This window comes from Eptatretus burgeri, chromosome 8, assembly GCF_056783735.1.
Source record: "Eptatretus burgeri isolate ZD-2024b chromosome 8, Ebu_testis_v1, whole genome shotgun sequence".
NCBI classification, from domain to species: domain Eukaryota; kingdom Metazoa; phylum Chordata; class Myxini; order Myxiniformes; family Myxinidae; genus Eptatretus; species Eptatretus burgeri.
Genome location: NC_140968.1, coordinates 47,959,859 through 47,982,085, shown reverse-complemented (window position 1 = coordinate 47,982,085; position 22,227 = coordinate 47,959,859). Strand labels below are relative to the sequence as shown.

Here is a 22,227-nt window from a genome sequence, read left to right as displayed (position 1 = left end):
TCCCATTGAACATCTCATGAATGGTCCTGCCTGTGAACCAAGATGATGGTTTATAACTGGGTCAGGATTCGAACCCAGGCGAGTTGGCTCACAGGAGAGTGTGCGTACCTCCAAATCCATGCTACATTGCCAGGCCCTTCTGAGATTAGACCAATGTTTCTCAAGGTGAGGCGCACGCCCCACCGGAGACCCGTAGCAATATTTTGGTGGGGCATGAGGATTCAGAATTAATGAATCAATATATGATCGCTTTCATAGCTTTGCACTTTGAATACATATGTAGGATATACTGTAGTGTCTCCAATCATGGTGGGGAGTACGATTATTGTGAAAATCAAAGTGGGGCGTGGGACAAAAAAGGTTGAGAAACACTGGATTAGACTAAATATTAACCAGGAGCCCTCACACACTGCACGTCCCACCACCAATTACGAGCCACGAACCCTCCCACCCCTCCAGCACGTCCCGCCACCAAACCACGAACCCCCCCCCCAATGTCACCACCAAACCACGAACCACCCCCCCCCCAGCATGTCACCACCAAACTATGAACCCCCCCCCCCCAGCATGTCACCACCAAACCACGAACCCCCCCAATGTCACCACCAAAACATGAACCCCCCCCCAGCATGTCACCACCAAACCATGAACCCCCCACCCCCACAGCATGTCACCACCAAACCATGAACCCCCACCCCCACAGCATGTCACCACCAATCCACGAGCCCTCCCCCTGCACGTCCAACCACCAACCACGAGCCCTCCCACCCCTCCACCACCACACCAAGAACCCCCCGTCCCACCACCAAACCACGAGCCCCCCTCCCACACTAAACCACTACCCATGTCTGACATCCCCCACCCCCCAAATCACGACCCCTTTCCCATTGTCCAAACCACACCCAATAACACGATCCTCCCCCTAACCCTCCCCATGAAAGTCCCCATTGTCCTTCCAATACCTAACCCGACGACCCCTCCCTTAACCCTCCCACACAAACATAATAACCTTTCCGTCCCACAAACACCAAAAGCCCTCAACACTGTCCATGTCCTCCTAACTCCACGCCGTACCCTACAGTCTATACCCCCTGAATTAAATACTTACAGATTCTGAGATTTAAACACACTGAACCTGCTTTAAAAGAAAAACCTTAATCGTCAGAATAATGGAAATAAATTACATGGCTGTAGATTGTAAAATAAAAATAATATATCTATATACATAAATATAAACATCCATCGATACTTCATGAAACACTCGAAATCAGCGATTCGGAGGAAAACATGACACTCAGAATGGACACGAAGAACGTGGAGGGAAAACGTGTCGTGGGAATTAAAACAAACCTCAAACAAACAACAAGGACAATACGGACATAACACGAGAAGAACCGAGAACCGAGAACCGACCCCGCCCAGCTACACCTGGCGTCGCCATTGCATCGACGCGTTTCGGCTCGACAAAGTTGGCGCGGTCCACGGGCCCTGGAACACAACCACACGGCGCACTCACCTCGACCAGCACAAGGAGCAACACCAACGATACAAACGACTTCATCTCGTCGGACAAACTGCGACCAGTTTCCGATCACACGCAAGAATCCACCAGCACAGGCAACTCCGCCCAGCACGTCCCAAAATGGAGCGGCGGCACCTGTACACGTAACTTCCGGTAAATTCCCCGCCCCGCCCCCATCCCCGTGTGCCCCGCCCTCTTTTTCATTACCCGGCTCCACCCCTCAAATACATCTCATTCCCTCAGACTCGACGGCAGATCACGAGCAAATTTGCATGAATGACTCAACAGCTTCTGCAAACGCAGTTTTGTACAAACTCCACAAAGGTTATTAATAATAATTATTACGTCACGTGGCACATGGCGATCTGTCTGTGTACTCCTCTCCTCGTGTCGCCCCTTCAGGCCGTCACGTAACCATAACAACGATTTCAGTAACAAAAAAAAATTAAATAAAAATAAAAAGAAAAATTAATTCCTCAGACCCAATCGAGCCGAAGAAACCGTTTCGCGCCAGAACCGACGCTCTGAAAAGAGCATGGTGTACAAGTTGATGAAGAAGAAGAAGAAGATCATTTGCTCTCCCATTATTCCCACCTGTGGTGGAAGTGTATTTTTCCTCACACTCTTCGATCAGTATTCACCCGGCCTAATGTCCGTGAAGTAGCAATCCGAGGGTTTATCGTTTATAGTGTGGTCGAGGGGCTCGGGAATTGTGAACCCTCAATCAATTTATACAGCCTACAGGTAAGTGCGCGAAACGGATACAACAACATATATCCAATGGTGTCTGACTAAAGCGAGTATATCATAAAAAATATAAATGTGAGAAATCAATTAGTCACTAAATTACTCTGGAAAACAACTGAGGGGGAAATGGATGTGTCATGAGAAGTTAAAGGTGAGGTGATAATGAAGAGAGCGTCCTCCCTCGTCTTCGCCACGCCCATGTCCTTATAAGGTGAATAAATCTCTCAAAGCAAAGCCGGAGCCAGTGTTCGGGATAATGACGTCAACCCTCATGTTGCGTCACTTCGCCTTTTTTGATTCATCCGCTGGTTTGTGATCTCACATCCAATCCAAATCCCTACCCTACTCACCAAACCCTACCCCACCACATTTCCACAGGGCGCTCAAGGTCCGCCAACAACCCCCTTCTGGTAAAACTACCAAAATCACGAATCACTGCTCATCTTCACTCTTTCATTCCTCTTTTTTCCCGCCTTTGGAATAAACTTCCTCACTCTATTCTTTCCCATTCTTCCCTCCAGGCTTTCAAAACAGCTGTTCACCACCACCTCTTATCTTCCCCCATCCAAATCCTCGATCTTTTCTACCCCCGATAATCCACCCAAGCCCACTTCCTTCAATTCTTCTGCTTTCCTTCCTGAAAGTCCCTGTAATGTCCATCTTCTCCTCGCCATGTTCCCCGTCCCATCCCCATCCCTCTCCCTTCCACAGTTCACCTGTGTCTGTTCCCCACTGTTTTGTCCCTTCCACTCCCGCCCCTCTTGTCTCATGCCTCCTTGATGTGAGTTGTGTGTTTGCTCTCATACGAGCCTCGACCAAGGTATACAAAAAAAAAAAAAAAAAAAAAAATCCTTCTCCTTCATTTCAACTTCTCTTGAGTGATAATACAATGAATCATGTCCTTTTTATTGGGCATTGGAGCAATGTTTATTGGACGAGAAAAAATTTTAAAACGTTTTCATTGAGTTTTTCCTGTACAGTTGGACAACCTGAATTTAAATCCAATTATTATGGGGAAAAAATAAATAATTTAAAACGTTTTCATTGAGTTTTTCCTGTGCAGTTGGACAACCTGAATTTAAATCCAATTATTATGGGGAAAAAAATAAATAATTAAAAACGTTTTCATTGAGTTTTTCCTGTGCAGTTGGACAACCTGAATTTAAATCCAATTATTATGGGGAAAAAAATAAATAATTTAAAACGTTTTCATTGAGTTTATCCTGTACAGTTGGACAACCTGAATTTAAATCCAATTATTATGGGGAAAAAAAAAAATAATTAAAAACGTTTTCATTGAGTTTTTCCTGTGCAGTTGGACAACCTCAATTTAAATCCAATTATTATGGAGAAAAAAATAAATAATTTAAAACGTTTTCATTGAGTTTTTTCCTGCACAGTTGGACAACCTGAATTTAAATCCAGTTATTATGGGGAAAAAAATAAATAATTTAAAACGTTTTCATTGAGTTTTTTCCTGCACAGTTGGACAACCTGAATTTAAATCCAGTTATTATGGGGAAAAAAATAAATAATTTAAAACGTTTTCATTGAGTTTTTCCTGTGCAGTTGGACAACCTGAATTTAAATCCAATTATTATGGGGAAAAAATAAATAATTTAAAACGTTTTCATTGAGTTTTTCCTGTGCAGTTGGACAACCTGAATTTAAATCCAATTATTATGGGGAAAAAATAAATAATTTTAAACGTTTTCATTGAGTTTTTCCTGCACAGTTGGACAACCTCAATTTAAATCCAATTATTATGGAAACAATTTTTTTTAACGTTTTCATTGAGTTTTTCCTGTACAGTTGGACCACCTCAATTTAAATCCAATTATTATGGAAAAGAAATCTCAATAATTTTTGAACAGTCAACATAGAGGGGTTTCAAGACCCATGTTTTTCACTTGGAAGTTGTGGGTTACGATGTGTAAATAAAGGTGGAAAAAGTCTGATTTAATGGAATTTAATTCCAGGCTATAAGGCAACAAAAGGTGAAATTTTTTTTAAAGGGAGTGCAGTCTTTCTATAAGCACTCTGTGTGTGCACGGTACATACAAAGGATGGGAGAGAGGTCATCAATGGGATGGCGGTGAGATAGGTATCTACAGGGCTGTGATGGACCCAAAACACATGGTTCGATTCGTAACTATATTTTTGCTCAATAACCATGAAAAAAACTTTCAAGTATAAATAATCCTGTATCGATCATGTTGTTGTGGCAATGATGGATCAACCCATGCAAACAATGCTGGGATTGCTTACAATGAACCTTCCATTGGTACGATTCTCTGTGCAGAGCATTGGTGCTGCCGAAGCAGTCTCGTTGGCTTTTTGGGCACAATCCTGGACGGGTCACCACTCCGACACAGGATACCAGCAAGCTGGCACTCATTTTGCCAACCTCGGAAGGATGACAAGCAGAGTCAACCCCACCTGGTATTAATTCAACAGCTGTGCAGGATTTGAACTCAGGATCCTTGGATCGCAAGCCCACCACCCTAACCATTAAGCAAACACCAGGCTTACAATGAACCTTGTTGCCAAGGAAGTATATGATGAGGACCTTATCAGCACTGTGAAAAGACCATGACATTTTCAAGAACTTGTTGTATATAAATATATATATATATATATATATATATATATATATATATATATATACATATATTTATATACATATATTTGTACAGCGATGAAGGCTCAACATTCTGTTTGACTCATAGCTTTTCAAATTGTTACCCCGCTGAAGCTTTTGTGATGAAATGAAGTAAATTGAGAAGAAAATGGCTGAAACCAGCACTCTAATTGCATTCAAGGTGCTTATATGTCAGTGATGATTTATACTTGAGAACATTGTTTAAAAACACAAGAAAAGGTCCAGGAATGAGACTAGATTCCTAAGTTTCTTGTGCTTGATAAATGACTTGACAATATAGCGTGGGTTTGAATCTTGGTACAGCTATAAACTGTCATCCTGGTGCTTGGTAGGCAGAACGAGGAATCAATGTGTATGCTGTCCCTTGAATGCAACTTAAACTGGCTGTCCAGTCTGCCAGCATTCGTTTGTGGATGTTAAGCATCCTATGGTGTCTTTCACGAAGAGTAGGTGAGCTATCACTGCCACCCTGAATAAATTACAAATTCCTGTCGAATGACAGGCCTGACCAGCTGAGTCGTTAAAAGACTTGGGCCAAAAAATGTTCCCCGGCCGAGCCTACAAGAGGGTGGGAATAATTGGGATCATCAAAGTAGAAGTATATTATATTTCAAGCAAATACCACCATCGCTTCACTGAGGGGAACACTGAAATGGGGAGGTGGGGTTGGGAAGAGGCGGGAGAAAGGGAGGGGTTGGGGAGAGTGAGGAGATAGATGGGGAAAGAGAGAGGGAGGGAAGGGGAAAGAGGGATGAGGGAGGGGGAAAGAGAGAGGAGGGAGGGGGAAAGAGGGAGGGGGGAAGATAGAGTAGGGAGGGGGAGCGAGGTTGGGTGGGGGAGAGAGGACGGAGGGAGAGTGAGGAAGGGCAGGTAGCGAGAGGTGGAGCACATCGACATGGCACAGACACAAATGGCATCTGGGTAAAGTATGACATGGGACGATCCCGTAACATACAAGACACCTGGTCAGTCTGCCATGGTGAAACAAAGCGTTCGGCACCCATTTTGTCCATGATGTCTGAGTCTGCCTGGGCAGTGTCCGTGCTGTCGGGCAATGATGGGTATTTCTGCTCGAGTAATATATAAACCAATTGATCAATTAATACAAAATCCCTCCCTTATAAACTGGCAATTGAATGGAAAAATGAAACCCTACCACCCTGAAGTGATCATATAACTGGTGTTTCATCTTCACAAACACTTCTGCCTTCTTCCTCTGAATTGCTCACACAAGGTTCCAAACAATTTCGCTCCGCAATTCTCCCGAAAGCATTTCCATAACTAATTTTGTCTCCAATAGTTTCTTCAAAATCGCACTGATCAGTTTCTACATTGTGAGAACGTGTGGAGTCGCGAATGACAGTGGAAACAGTATCTGAATCTGAGCTCGACATGCACTCTTTCTCAATGTAAGCCGCCGTTCAGATCAATATGGCTTCAGGGTGTGACGTCACTTGAGAAATTGGAAATTGATACTCGAAGCCTTTTTTCGACACTTTGTGATTGGCAAAAAAATTTCAATTTTTTTGTCCCTTCAAATTAGAGCGTGAGGAATGATTCTCAATGGTTTTCAGAAAAACATATTTTGCATTTGGGTTCTCCTTTAAAAGGATAGAGTATGGACAGAAAATTCTGGGAAGGCAATGGCAAACTGCCGAATGTAGCCCTTGCCAAGAAACTGCTTCGGCAGCACCAAAACTCTGTAAAGATTAATTTGTTACATCGTCATCATCATATTGTATATTTATATACGGCTGTCAAAGCTCAACGTATTGTTGAGTTAGCAAAAAAAAATTCAGCCTGGTAGCGGTATGCGCTCTCCCGATTGCTATTGTAATTATTGCTGTTATTGACATTATTATTATGAAATAATTTGGGCCAGTTTGTTGCCCTGTCTTCTTCGACTGTTGACTTGGTGGTAAAGCCAACATAGGATGCAACCATTGGTTCTCAGGAGAATGTGGAGGCTACATAACAATTTGCATGTTGATTTGATTTAACGAAACAAGTAGATCAGGTTTTCTCATGGTGAGATTAGCCGGCATGACACATCATCGATCAGTACCACCAGACAGTATGACATGTATACATATACATTTTTTTGCATATAGTTCATAGTCGAGGCTTGTGGAAGAGCAAGTACGAGCACACTGAATGGATCAGGACACAACAGGACAAAAGGAACAGTTAAGAGAAGGGGAAAACACCAACAGCAGAGCTGAAGGCTAAGACAGAGGGAGGAGGACAAACAATGGGTGTGGGGAGGAATGGAGGACACGAGAGGATGCATAGGGTGGACAAGCTGGATACAGAAGGAAACACTAAGGAGGGAAAACAGGAAATTTGGAAAGAGGAGCATTTGGGGGTCGGGTTGGGGGAGGGGTGTGGTTAACTAGGGTAGAAAAGATCAAAGTTTTGTATTGGGGATGATGTAAGATGGTGGTGAACAGCTGCCTTGAAGGCCTGGAGGGAAGAATGAGGATGAAGAGAATGTGGAAGTTGTTGGTGTTGTATAGCCCCAGACAGTTCTCTCGAACAAGCCCATGGCACAAAGACAGCCAATCAATCTCCGAAAAGTGACCCAGAGATGGATCCTCCACATCCATGGTGTACCCTTGCCTTCATGCAGTCAGGGCCAAGAGAGAGAGAGAGAGAGAGAGAGAGAGAGAGAGAGAGAGAGAGAGAGAGAGAGAGAGAGAGAGAGAGATATATATAGAGAGAGATATAGAGAGAGATAGAGATAGAGATAGAGATAGAGATAGAGATAGAGATAGAGATCCTTTGGTCTCAAGGTGAGGTCTCAAGCATTCATTCGAGCCCATATCTTAAAAGAGAGAGAGAGAGAAGAGAAGAGAAGAGAAGAGAAGAGAAGAGAAGAGAAGAGAAGGAAGAGAACGAGAAAAGAGAAGACAGGAGGGAATGGGCTGGTCCATGGGGATTCTGACTGACTGCACTGCCCTGACAGATCCAGGCAGCAGGGACGAATGGGGAAGATTTGGCCCCTGACGGGCATTGGGGGAGGGGGGGTACTACTACCGCGAAGCGGAATCCCCGACAGTTGCAGAATGTGGAAGTTGGTTCCACAGGCAGAAAAAAAAAGAACGAATGAGTGAAGGTGAGCAGTAATCCTGGATATAGGTAGTTTTATGAGAAGGGGGTTGATGGTGGATCTTGTGAACCCTGAAGAAACCTGGGGTGTGGGAGGTGCACAAAGCATGGAAAAAGCAGAGGATGCAAGACCAGAAAGATTGTGGTAGAAGACAGAGAGACCACCGACCTGTCTGTGATGGCAAAGTGATAGGCCCATAGACCCAGCTTCATCGTGGAAGATTCCAGTAATCTTAAAGGCCTTGGTTTTAATGGCGTCAACCTGAGCAAGATGTGAGGCAGGGGAGCCAGTCCAGAGGGGAGAAATCCATCAAGCTATGGATGAAGGCCTTGTATATGGATAGAAGTTGAGGTGTGCCAGGAAAGGACTTTGTATGATGGAGGATGTCGAGTTTGTGGCTGGCTTTGAAGGCCAACTTTTTGAAATGTGGTTTGCCAAGAAAGATCACAGCTGATCGTGAAACCCAGGAGTTTGAATGACAACTTCCTCAAAAGGATTGTGAAGAAAGTAGATGGTGTGGGGAGGGTTTGCCAGACAGTCCTTTCGGAGAGAGAGAGAGAGAGAGAGAGAGAGAGAGAGAGAGAGAGAGAGAGAGAGAGAGAGAGAGAGAGAGAGAGAGAGAGAGAGAGAGAGAGAGAGAGAGAGAGAGAGAGAGAGAGAGAGAGAGAGAGAGAGAGAGAGAGAGAGAGAGAGAGAGAGAGAGAGAGAGAGAGAGAGAGAGAGAGAGAGAGAGAGAGAGAGAGAGAGAGAGAGAGAGAGAGAGAGAGAGAGAGATATATAGATATATATATATATATATATATATATATATATATATATATATATATATATATATATATATATATATATATATATATATATCAGGCTTGATAGACACATTCCAAGAGTTTGAGCAACTTGTAAATTTGTCAAGGTCTGATTAGAGCAGTAATTCTTAACCTGGGGGAAATTTTTCGGATTTCAGGGGGGAAATTATTTTTTAGGTTGAACAATTTTCAAACTATTTATTGCGTTGAATCCTCACTTATGATTGCGTTATTCAAACTATCCTTACTTTGTTTTCTTCAACCTATCTTTGCGAGTCAGGGTTTTCATCTTTAATGACCATAAAATCTAAAGCACGAAATTGGCTTAAAGTCGAGTGTGACATGCATTGCGCACTCTCTTACACTGCTCCTGACATTGATGTACTGTTGAGTAAGAAGCAGTTCCAGCCATCTCACTGAAGTAAACGCGCTTAGTGCATGCTCACCAATGATCCTGCTGCGTTTAACGACCGAAGACATCAATAGTTTTGCCAAGTCTATTGTCATTTTTAAATGATGCTCTACAAAAAACATTTCCCTTAATACGAATGATTTGAATAATGATAAACTTTTGCTGATTTTAGGAATGCTAATGTTAAAATAATATGACTGTTAATGTTATGCAATAAATTGTGTATCAATATTTTAATGAAAATATTTGTTGGAATAATTTTTTTAAATTAATTTTAGTTTTTAAAATTAATTTAGTGTTGATAATGTGGTGGGGGGAAATATCATTATTCAGCATTTTCAAAGGGTGAATAAATACTAAAAATACGCCCGTGCAGGAGTGACGGTCATCTCTGCGAGAAACAACCATGAGTTCCTGCTACAAGGGTGTAGTGTTCTCGGGTCAGGAGGGATTTTTGGCCAACTTTGAAGTCACGTAACGCGAAAACGAAAGTGAATATCGAAAATCCGGCCTGACCAAATCTAGATATTGTCCCATAGATTCATATGCCACAATCAAATTCAAGATAATTTAAGAAATGTAGGAGGAGATATATTTTGAAAATCGTCATTTTGCAACTACATGAAGCAGTTTTCGCAAAATTCAAAGTCACATGACGTGTACGTATTCAAAGATATCAGTATTCTTTCAAATGGACATGAAAGACAAGGTCAGCTGCTATGCAACGACACCATTCACTAACTTTTACCATGCCCAGTAGAGAATATATAGCCTCCTGAAGGTAGGGCAGTTTTTGCAAATTTTGAAGTCACGTGACGCGAAAACGAAAGCGAAATTCGAAAATCCGTCCCAACCAAATTTAGATATTGTCCCATGCATTCATATGCCACAATCAAATTCAAGATCGCTTGAGAAATGTAGGAGGAGAGAGATTTTGAAAATCGTCATTTTTGCATTTTTTGCCAACTTTGAAGTCACGTGACACGAAAACGAAAGCGAATATCGAAAATCCGGCCTGACAAAATTTAGATATTATCCCATAGATTCATATGCTACAATCAAATTCAAGATCGCTTGAGAAATGGCGGAGGAGATAGAATTTGAAAATCGTCATTTTCGCAACTTCAAAGGCCTCGTGACCTTGACCTTGACCTTCGGTGACCTTGAAAGTCATACCATCGTGTACATCTCATTGACCTCTATCAGAATCACTAATGACCAAATCTCCCGCTTCAACTTCATTGTGAACGGACGGACGGATCTAAGGACATCGACACCCATATTATGAGGTCATGCTCGAAGAGATGACCTAAAAAGGTCAAGAAACCCTGGATTAGAGGGAAGAGGCTGCAGCCCTTTTGTCTGAAGGATGAGGGATGTCATGGCAGAGAGTGGAGTCATCAGCAAAGAGATAAAGAGGATTTTCCAGAGAGTCAATGAGATCATTGATGAAGATTAGGAATAATATGGGGCCTAGAACACTGCCTTGAGGTACAGTACTCCAGCCTTGACAGGGAGAGGAGATGAAAGGGTTCCGTTGAGAGCAACACGTTGTTTACGAGAGTGTAATCCAAGAGTGGGGTTGGCCTTGGATTCCATAGGTAGACAGGTTGGAGAACAAGGTAGGATGGTAGACTGTATCAAAAGATTGAGATATATCCAGAGAGATGTCCTCCACCATTCTGGAGAGAGTAGAAGCAGCATGTCCAAGGTAGAGTGACCAGGTCTTAATCCAAATTGATGATCTGAGATGAGGCTGTTAGAAAAAAGCAATGATTTTATGTCAACTGTGATGATGGATTCCATGACCTTGCTGATTATTGGAAGTACAGTAAGCTAATTGGGCTCTAATTATGGAGATCCGTTTTTTGCACCTTTTTTATGTAATGCTGTGATGTTGGCTGATTTCTAATTTCCCAGGTGGATATAGGAGACCAGTCCTGAAGTGTTAAAAAAAAAACGAAAAAAACTGTGAATACTTGAAGCATGAATGTCGAAGCAGATCACACTTTATGACCTGTGAATATGCAAGGTCTACAGATAGTGAATCCGTGAATAGCGGGGTCCGACAGTATGTATACTGTGATGGTTCTGCGAAATAGGCACTCCCCCAAGGCATTGGCACAACACATAATAGTCCCGAGACAGGTATTTCATTTGTATTCGTTTTAGATCGCCCTTCCATTATGTGTGGTGGGTTCATAGGAAAATATGCACTGGCTTTAGGGAATGTTTTTCTTTCCATTATTTACCCTTCTTTCATTGTGTGTGTGTGTGTGTGTGTGTGTGTGTGTGTGTGTGTGTGTGTGTGTGTGTGTGTGTGTGTGTGTGTGTGTGTGTGTGTGTGTGTGTGTGTGTGTGTGTGTGTTTTTAATGAATTCTCTGAAATTTGTAGAATTTGTTTTTCATTTGGAATTTGTAGGTTCCATCCATCCATCCATTGGGACCATACTCTGTGAAGAGCGTTGGTGCTGTCTAAGCAGTCTTCTTGGCTATTGGGCACAATTCTAGATGGGTTGCCACTCCGACACAGGATACCAGCAAGCTGACACTCATTTTGCCGACCTCGGAAGGATGACAGGCAGAGTCAACCCCACCTGGTATTAATTCAACAGCTGAGTAGGATTTGAACTCAGGATCCTAGGATCCCAAGCCCACCACCCTAACCATTAAGCCAACACCAGGCATATTTGTGGGTTACGATGTGTAAAAAGTCTGATGTAATGTAATTTAATTACAGGCTATAAAGCAACAAAAGGTGAACATTTTGAAAGGGGGTGTAGACTTTCTATAGGCACTGTACATATACATCTGTATATATATACAAAACAGGACAGTATTTCGGTGGATGATCCCCCTCACTGTCAGGCACATAAGGCTGACAAGGCAGTTTTATTGGCAAGGGGGGAAAATTCTGAACTTGTGGCCACTCTGACACAGGATGAAGCCTGGAGTTGGCTTTGTGATGAGGGTGGCAAGCTTGGGATCTTAGGGTCCTGAGTTTTAGCCCCATCAGCATCTGAATTAATACCAGTCGGGGTTGACTCAGCTTGTCATCCTTCCGAGGTTGGCAAAATGAGTACCAGTGTACTGGTATAATGGTTGTTTCAGCACTGTTCCATGCCTGCAACTGCAGTGCAGTAATCTTCATCCTGATTGAGCAGCAATTATATGGAAGGAAGGAAGGATACTCAACTAACTCACTTCCAGCAAGCTGGTACTCACTTTGTCAACCTCAGAATTATGACACACTGAGTTAACCTACCTGGTATTATTTTGGCATGGTTGAGGCTTGAACTCAGGACGTTCAGATCCTCAGCCAACCACTTTAACCATTAAACCACCACCAAGACCAGTTGATTTTGGTGTTGGAAAATCTATTGAAATGTACTTAGTATTTTATCTGTTCAAAATTTGAAAAAGTGATTAATTAACATGACAGCACAGACTAATTTGATAGTGTGATTTGGAGCTGTGACATGCGTTACTGAAATTCCAATCAGCCAGATTGTGATTTAGAACATGAAACACAAACTGTTTTGTTTCATTCCATATCTAAATTGATATTAGTTTTGACAAGAACCAAGAGGAACAAGTTACCGAATGGTACAGTAGGAAGAGGTTTTGAATAATGTATTCAATAACCAGTTTAAATATCCAGTAAATCAAAAGATTCTGGATGTTAATCATTCATGTGTCATTCCTGGGTAATATCTGAAAGAGTTGAAAGACAAATCCGACTATCATTGTTCGTTCTTCTTCATTTGACAACTTTGCATGCATGCATAAACATTTTAATTATTGCGTAGAACAGGAAAGCAATATAAAAAATAATCAGAATAAATGAATCACTGCATTTTCATCCATTACCGAACCCAGTCTCCAGATCAAACGTTATTTTACACGTTATCAGGATCACTGTTATGAGCAGCATTCACCTGTTCATGTTTTTTCATGCGAGGTTGATTCCATCATTTTGCCAGTGAATGGTGTCCTCACAACAAGTCCTGGCTGAACGTTTCTGTCGTGAAGAATCAATCCTGGACACGTCACTACTCCTTGCCACTGTATGGGGATTTCTGCCATGAGCAGTCATGGGACTTTAGCCCAGATGCCAATGAAGGCAATTTAACAATGCTTTACTTACTCCACCCCCAAACTACTATTTTACATTGTTTAGATTTTTCTTGTTTTGTACCTTTACATACTCTTGGGAAAGAGTTGTGGGAAAGTTGGTGCTGCTGAAGAGGTTTCTTGGCAAGAGTTATACTGGGTGGTTTGCCATTGCCTTCCCAGCATTGTTTATCCATGCTCTATCGTATTAAATGTTGAGCATCATTCATGAGCAAGGAAGCCTCACATACCATTTTTGAAGTCTTTGGTATGACTCGGACAGGGTTTGAACCAGCAACCTCCCAGACTCCTGGCGGACACTCTAACTCTAACCCTTACGTCACCAAGTCTGATACTATTTTGCAGAGTGAGAGATAAAATGTAAATAACATGTTTTATCACAAACACGATGTACGGGATATCGTGGAATCTACTTGAAACATTTATAGCTTCCAATTTACCCACCAAAGTGGATTCCCCTTTCATGCCTTTGCCATTTTATGTTTGAAATGTTTTTGGCCTGATTTATGATGTTGGGCTTTTGGAAACGCTTACCTGTTTTATCCTCATGTACTGCTTGGGCACGTTCCTGATTGCTTGTCATGCACGTAAAGTCTGGCTGTGAAACGCCACAACAGTCATGCAATGACTAACTTAGCTATTTCATAACCTGTCATTGTGATTGAATGTCATACAGCACAAGCCTCAGGTCAGGTCAGGTATGGGAGCATGCACCACAGCAGAGCATCGCTGCATCCACTTTCTGCCAGTACTCCAAGTGCCTCCGTCTGGTCATCCCCAGGCAGATTCCTGGCCCATCCCTATCTCCTTGAGATGCCGAACAACCTGCTGCATCCATGAGGCACGTGGTCGGCCCATTGGCCTCCACTCACGAGACTCCCTCGCTGAGAGAATCTGGTGAGCAGGATCAGTGTCAGGAAAACGAGCCACATGTCCATACAGCCGCAGCTGATGCTCATGGAATATGCAAGTAACAAATCTCATTTGAGTCTCTTTCAACAACTTCTCGTTCGTCGATTGACCTCTGGCTCACAGCCAGCAGAGACATGAATATCAATGTCAAAGTTAGTGAATCTCGCCATGACCTCAACATCCTCACCACAAACAGGTACAGACAGGATAGCAGCATCCAAGATGTCATTGGAGCCACAAGCCTGTCTGGACTTTACTGGGGAAAGTTGTTTGTGACTGTGCTTTGGGAATCCCACAATGTTGTTTGTGACTGGAAAAAAAAATGGTGAGTGCATCATCAATCCACACATCTCACCCAATCATGTCATTCTGGCAAAACATGTATAAACGTGTAGTGTTAATATCAAACTTAGAATCTGGCACCGTTTTATCATCTTCTTTTCTCTTGAACCAATGCTCAACATTAAAAAAACAAATGTAATCACACAATATCGTACAAATTTTTGCTAACAAATGCTATTTTAAATGGGTTAATTAAATTTACCAGGAAATGGTTTGGCTCTAGGCTGGGTCCCCTGCCTCACACCTTGCTCAGCTTAACATCATGTAAACCAAGACCTTTCAATCATGTGAGATCTCGTGTTGAAGCGGAGTCGATGGGCCTAACATTTTCCCATCGCAGACAGATCGGTGGTTTCTCTGTCTTCTTCCCTCTCCTTTCTGGTCTTGCACCCTCAGCTCATTCCGTGCTTTGTTCCCCCCTCCCCCACCCCCATGTTTCTGCAAGGCGCACATGGTCCACCATCAACCATCTTCTGGTGAAACTCCCAAAATACAGGATCACAGCCCACCTTCACTCATTTGTTTCTCTCTTTTCCCACCTGTGGAATCAAATTCCACATTCATCTTCAATATAATTCTTCCCTCCAGGTCTTCAAGACAGTGGTTCTCCACCATTTCAGATCACCCCCCCCCATCCAAAAGCATGATCATTTCTACCGCCTTTAGCACCCCCAGCCCACCTTCCAAATTTCCAGTTTTTCCTTCCTGAAAGTTTACTTCTGTATCTGCATTGTCCAGCCTGTGCGTCCCTCCCAACACCTCATTCCTCTCCGCACCAAATATTTGTCCAACTCTCCCTCTATTTTATCCTTAAACTCTGCTGTTGGTGTTTCCCCCCTCTTTCTATTTTTCCTTTTGTTTTTCTGTGTCCTGATCCATTCAATTTTCTCGCTCTTCCAGGAGCCTTGATTTTGTGGAAATAATCAGTAAAATACATGGAACATCAATACAGGAAGAGGCCATTGTGCTCATCAAATATGTTCAATGATGCCAACATCTAAGTACTCCCCCACCCCCACCCCACCACTTCCTGATACCGATCCAACTCATTTTAAAACAATCCACTGACTCTAATGTCACTCCCCTTGCAGGGAGACCATTCTGTGCATTTAACACTCTCTGAGTGAAAGACCCCTGCCTTACTCCCATGTGGATTTTCCTTTTCTTCACTCTTAAACTGTGCCTCTTGTCCCTTCAGTATATATTCTGCTGAAAATATATTCTGAATTTACTCTGTCTATAGATTTATTATCTTAAACATTCTATCAGATCCCCTCACAATCTTCTCCTTTCCAATGTAACTTTAAAAAATATATTTCACCCGCTCGACAAAGCTTAGTCGAGCTAAGCCTGGGGTCAATCTTGATGCACTATTCTGTCCCCTCTGTTCTTCAGATGTCCTTCCTCGGGTGTTGTGATCAGAACTGTACACAAGTACAGATACATTCAAAAGTACACCGACCCCATGCCGGGAGGGGTTGATTTGAGGATGGGAGGGATTGAAATGGATTGCATGAAGAGGGTTTTTTAATTTAAAGAAAGTACGGTGTTTGAGAGATTTTGAGAGGAAAAAAGGTGAGGGATTTTAGGGAGACAGGGAAAGAGAGGTTTGAAAGCGAAAGGGTGAGGGATTAGGATGGATGGAGAGATAGAGGTAGGGATATGGGGATTTCATGTGGGTAATTACAAAGGGGAGAGAACCTGTTAAACACACAATGAATTTTATTTCCCCATCCCTGTTATAAGGGAAAAGGTAACAAACATGACTCAACACACTTACTAATGAATTATTATCTAACGAAGGGTTCCTTATGTGTTGAGCGTTTCACCCTGGGGTCATTTCTCCATTACCACAATAATCCTGTAATATATATATATATATATATATATATATATATATATATATATATATATATATATATATATATATATATATATATATATATATATATATTCTCTGTATTATATTTTTTGACCTGAGGTGAGGTTGGTTGGGATCTTTTATCCAAATAAGGAAAAGCAGAGCCTTTGTAGGATTGTACTCAGTATTCCTCCATCAATTTTGCAACAAACTGGAAAGAACAGAGCCAGTCTCAGACAACATTTCATCTGTCTGTGACCCACTGGCTTCATGAGGCATTAGTCATAGTCCTAAGTCATGAGATGATGGTGGACGGCAGACGAATAGGCTTGGATGTCGGAGGATGAGACAACGGAATAAGGGGGAAAGGGGACGCTTTTTATCCAGGTATCAAGGCTTATAGTGGGGTCAAAAACCTGAAGTGTCAGACACACTCTGTGAAAAACGATATTTCGGCATTTTCTACTCGTTTTGGGTCTGAGGAGCAGATTTAGTTGCGTGTGCCAATTCTGCTGCTCCCTGCACTGCTCCCTTGTCTGTATGACACAATTTGGCTAGTTATCATTGAGGAATTTTGATTTTGGTATCAGATGAAAGTCTGTCTGGTCCGCAACAATTGTAGATCACATTCACTTCAGGTGTACTCATATATTCTCCCATGAGAACCCCCCCCCCCCCCCGTCTGGCAACAGCTGTCAAGAAACCCAATGTGTGACACATGAAATAATAAATAATATCCATTTCTCAAGAGAAATTAATTGGTGCATGTATCAGTGGCCTCAAACATGACCTTCACAATGGTCAGCATGACTTTCGATATGCTAAATCCTAAAAATCTAACATAAAGTATCAACATTTAGTTTTTTAAAAAATGAGGACATGGCAAGGAAATATGTCACCTTCATTTCCTGCAACACCATCTTTCGCTATGAAGAGACCATGCATCTTTTCATTCGAGCCCATAGACAGCAGGATTTCTCACTCCTCTTGGCAAGCTTGAAGAATTTGGTGGGCCTCTTCTTTGCCATGGTCCACAACAACTATGCCCGGTGGTTCCCTGTGTTTATTTCTGACCTTGGGGCACTTCGTCAGGGAATCTTCAAGGCCTTCAAATCTGGAGGATTCACAATCCACCCGCACAATGCACCTGCTTTCCTCCATTCCCATTGATCAGGCACACAAGCAAAATAACAAGTGGGTGAAAGGAATTGGTGGTATTGTTCTTGGCCTAACCTCAAATTCAACCAGCCTTCAGGGATGAATGTTGGTCAGACCTACACTCTGTCAAGTGGTGGAGGAGTACTCAAAGGTGAAGGATTCAGGACATCTTCTTCCTCATCACGAAAAAGGCCAAGCCAATCAAATACGCCTCCCGAGGCATGTCACAAATATGATTGGCACAATTGAATGATATGGGAGCCCATTTGAAAATGTCGGTGAATAACTTGTGTCCCTGCATGGATATGTCTGCACCACCAAGTCCTCTGCTGATGCTGTGTGGCAGTTGTCTCAGATTGGGGAAGCTAAGTACACAGAGTTTAGGACAGCTGTTTTAGAAAGCACTACTCATTTTAAAAAGTTCACAAAGAACAAACGTGTTTTCTTCAAGGAAACAAAGAATAAAGTGATAGATTCAAAGACTAAGAAGTTGGCACTTTCTCAAGATCATACATCACTTTTTGGTAAGCTCTTTGTCATGTTGCATGATAGGGAAGGCAATCTGGCATGTTCTTTGAGTATTAATCGGTACGCCCACCACCATCAATGAAGTCTACTTCTGACAAGGCAGCTCTTCTGCATATCATTCTCCAAGAGGTAAATATGAACAAAGACGACACTGAGGCCAAAAATCTCATTCCTCTGATGTCTTTTGGAGCTAATATCATTGATGGAGGAATTCTCATACACTCACTGATTCCAAAGTCAACTTGCACCGCATTCGATGTTTTTACCACTATGTTCTTTCCATACTCGAGATCTCAACTGCATAGCTGCAATCAGCTCCACATTGTTTTGGATCAGTATTTTTAGCACAGTGTTAAAGCTGAAACTAGATAATAGAGAGGTGACTCAACATTAGGAACTCACAAACGTGTGCTGGGTGCCACATGAGTCCCACATGGTGTTCCTCTGGAAACAATTCCTCTCCGATTCAAGAAATAAGGAAGAACTGTTTGACTACCTCTCTCTGGAAGCAAGTCAGGCCAGATACCATGATGCCAAACATCTTCTGGTGACCTTAAATGACAGTGTTCTTCATGTTGGTCCTGGCAACATCATGATCAATACCAGAAATCATGAGGAAGCCGATACACATATCGTTATACATCTTATGGCTGCTGCGAGGACATGCCAATCTCTTCTCATCCAGACTGGTGACACAGATGTCCGAGTTATCACCATTGCTCAGCTGGCTACTATTTACTGAATTTACCCTGGTGTTGAACTCTGGGTGGCCTTCAAAATAGGCAAGGATACCTCCTTCCTGAATGTGAATGCTATCAGCCATTCTCTTGGACCACAACAGACCAGAGCTCTTCCCTTCTTTCGTACTGTCTCAGGCTGTTGCATTTCGTGCCATTTTGTGCCATTACACCGAGAGCCTAAAAACGAGGTTGAAATGGATGTGGTGGAATACCTAGCAAAAGATTCCTGAAGCCACAGAAGCTCTTCAGTGTGTTACAGATCAGTCATTTGCAGAAACCAGCGAGGAACACCAAACTCTCCTGGAATGGATGGTTTGCAGCATGTATAACCGAACGGCAAAAATTGGCAGTCCATAAATGACCTCCGGTGCTCCCTCTTCTCCCAGAATAGCTGCAATCTTGAGCAGGTTACACCCGCACAGGATGTATGGCAGCTTCATGTTCGGAAGGCAGCATACCAAGCTGCTCTGTGGACCACAAGTTATCAGCCCATCATGGATCAGAACCCTCTTCAGTTTGGATGGAAGAAGGAGAGTGAAAGGTGGTGGTCTAGTGCCCATCTGGACCACGAGTAGGATGGTTGGGGAGATCTTTGAGGTAGATGTAACATGCAATTGCCGAGGGAGATGTCCATCAGACAAGGGTGGGAAGTGCTCTTACTGCTGGACCCAGCTCAAGTGTGCAAGATGCTGCAAGAACATTTGTTCATGAGTCTCCACCTAGCAAGGGTTCATCATTTATTTATTACTAAAATTATTTTGTTATTTTCTTCTCGATTAAATACAAAAAATGGATGGTAACGGAGAGTCCAGCACTAAATACTTACGACAACATAGGTATGTCCTTGTGACAATGTTTATACATTAATTGGAGGAATATTGCTGTATGTATGCATACATGTGAATCAACAATTTACAACTGTTTTTGTATTTTTGTTGAAATGTACCAATCATTGCTGGATTGGTTATATATATAGAGGGTGGGGTCTCCATGGACCATCCATTTTTTAATAACTAAATTTTGATACTTTTATGTTGGATTTTTAGGAATTAGAATGACCAAAACTCATGCTGACCATAGTGAAGGTCATATTTGAGGTCATTAATGCATGCACCAATGAATCTCTCTTGAGAAATAAATATTATGTCGTGTGACACATAGGGTTTCTTGATGGCCGTTGCCGGACTGGGGATCATGAGAACATCCCTCTCCCCCCCCCCCCCACTCAACTCGGTTAACATGGGGGCATATACGTGAGTATACCTGAAGTGAATGTGTTCTACACTTGTTGAGGACCAGATCGGCTTTCATCTGACACCAAAATCAACATTCTTCAATAATAAATAGCCGAGTTGTGTCAGACATGCTTGCCACCCACATGATCCCCCCTTCAAAGGGGAGGGGGGGTAGCGGAGCAGTGCCAGGGGATGAGAATTGGCACACATAACTAAATCTACTCCTCAGACCTCAAATTAGTAGAAAATTCCCTATTGCTTTTCACAGAGTGTCAGACACTTTCATTTTTTTCTATACGTATACTTCAAACCCTACTATTATGGAAGAGAAGAACTAAGGAGGGGAAAAGGCCAACAGAGAAATAGTGATGCAAAGGGGAAACAGATGGATAATAATACATGGGTAATGATAACAGTAAGTGGAGAACGGAAGGGTCGATGCTATTACAAAAGTGCGAACAGCTATCTAACTTCTTGGAGTCTTAGCAATTCTTTCAGACATCATCCGAAAAATGGGTTTGCCTTTTTTAACCCGTATAGAAAATTCTTTAACTCACCCCGTATAGAAAAATGCAGAACACGTGAATTCCTCCTTCTGTCTCGCAGTGCAATATCAAACACGATGAAAGATCTGCCGCTGTTGTGATTCATCACGAATGATACACCGATAAACATGGGTGCACAATAGTGTGTTCTGGTCTGAACATGTCCATGTGTCACCCAACCTCCTTTTCAAAAGCCTTTTCAAAAACCTGGCTCTTGTAAAATCCAATATCTTTTTTTCTGGCTTTGTTTTAAACCTAAACTTTGGTAAGCAAAGCTCTCACTGATTCCCAACATTAAATCCAACACTGCTCTGAATTTTGGCAGGTTAATTTTCTAGCCAACGGAAGAACGCTTACGACATGTCTCTCAGCCTGCTGATGCCATCATCATGCAGGTGCATGAGGTAATAAGGAAATACAGAACTGCAACTAAGTACTGAGCCTGCAAGACCAAGCAAGTCAAGTTCAACATTCCATTAAGCACTTATCTACTGACTATGGTGCTAATGGCACCAGCAAATGCACTTCCCTATGTCATGCCAATTAGAAATGCTCTCTTTGTTTCAATTAATAATAATAGTACTTCACTGTATGTTTTTGATAAATACCTTTCTTCATTGTCCTGTCAGTTATGTGATGATTGAGCACCTTTAAATTGCATCATTTGCATAGCTTAATAATTGTACATTTGGGGCTGCTTCTCAACAAATTGGTCTTGAGGTTATGGAGGCACATATCCTAGGTTAATGTTATTAATAAATGGTGATGCTGGAAGATCACAAAGTTTTTCCTCCTTAGACTGGGTATGTTAATTGGATGTTTTGTTGAAACTAAAGTCACATGAAAAAGAACGAACATGTTCCAGGTTTTGCCAGCGCAGGAGTCCTTCAGGTTTGAGGAAAGCTGGATTATGAGGGGGAGTATAACTTATCGAGCACATGTGTAACAGCAAGTGGTCAATAGTTCTGCCATTTTGGAAACATCTACACCAATAAAAGTCAGTGTGTGTGTGTGTGTGTGTGTGTGTGTGTGTGTGTGTGTGTGTGTGTGTGTGTGTCAGTGTGTGCGTCAGTGTCAGGTCAGGTCAGGTATGGGAGCCTGTGTCGGAGGAGCGCGTCGCTGCATCTACTTTCCGCCGGTACTCCAGGGGCCTCGTCTGGCCATCCCCCAGGCAGATGCCTGGCCACTCCCCATCTCCATGAGATGCTGATCAACCTGCTGCAACCATGAGATACGTGGTTGGCACATTGGCCTTCTCCACTAACGAGACTCCCTCGCTGAGAGACACTGGTGAGCAGGAAAACGAGAATCAGCATCAGGAAACATAGCTAACGCTCACGGACTATGCAGGTAACAAACCTCATTTGAGTCTCTCTTAGCAACCGCTCATTGGACACAAAGTCCCACCAGTGATAGCCAAGGATTTTCCAAAGAGACCTGGTACCAAATGAATTAAGTCTCCGTCTCAGATCCCTGGTCAAGGTCCAAGTCTCGCATCCATAGAGCAAGACTGG

At 42.6% G+C, this 22,227-nt stretch overlaps 1 protein-coding gene and 1 long non-coding RNA gene across 2 annotated transcripts in view; one reads left to right on the top strand and one right to left on the bottom strand.

Annotated features, from left to right (window-relative positions):
- Positions 1-1,674, bottom strand: part of LOC147021686 (cadherin-2-like) — a 42,536-nt gene extending 40,862 nt beyond the window's left edge. The window contains exon 1 of the mRNA XM_085891926.1: positions 1,517-1,674. Within this exon, the coding sequence (XP_085748052.1) occupies positions 1,517-1,561 (45 nt within the window). The 5' untranslated portion in view covers positions 1,562-1,674. The remainder of the gene's footprint in view (positions 1-1,516) is intronic.
- Positions 1,675-1,877: 203 nt separating this feature from the next.
- Positions 1,878-15,409, top strand: LOC147021685 (uncharacterized). Its single transcript, XR_015060885.1, has 3 exons — positions 1,878-2,266; positions 4,572-4,711; positions 14,069-15,409. It is a non-coding gene; the product is annotated as an uncharacterized LOC147021685 (long non-coding RNA).
- Positions 15,410-22,227: the final 6,818 nt, after the last annotated feature.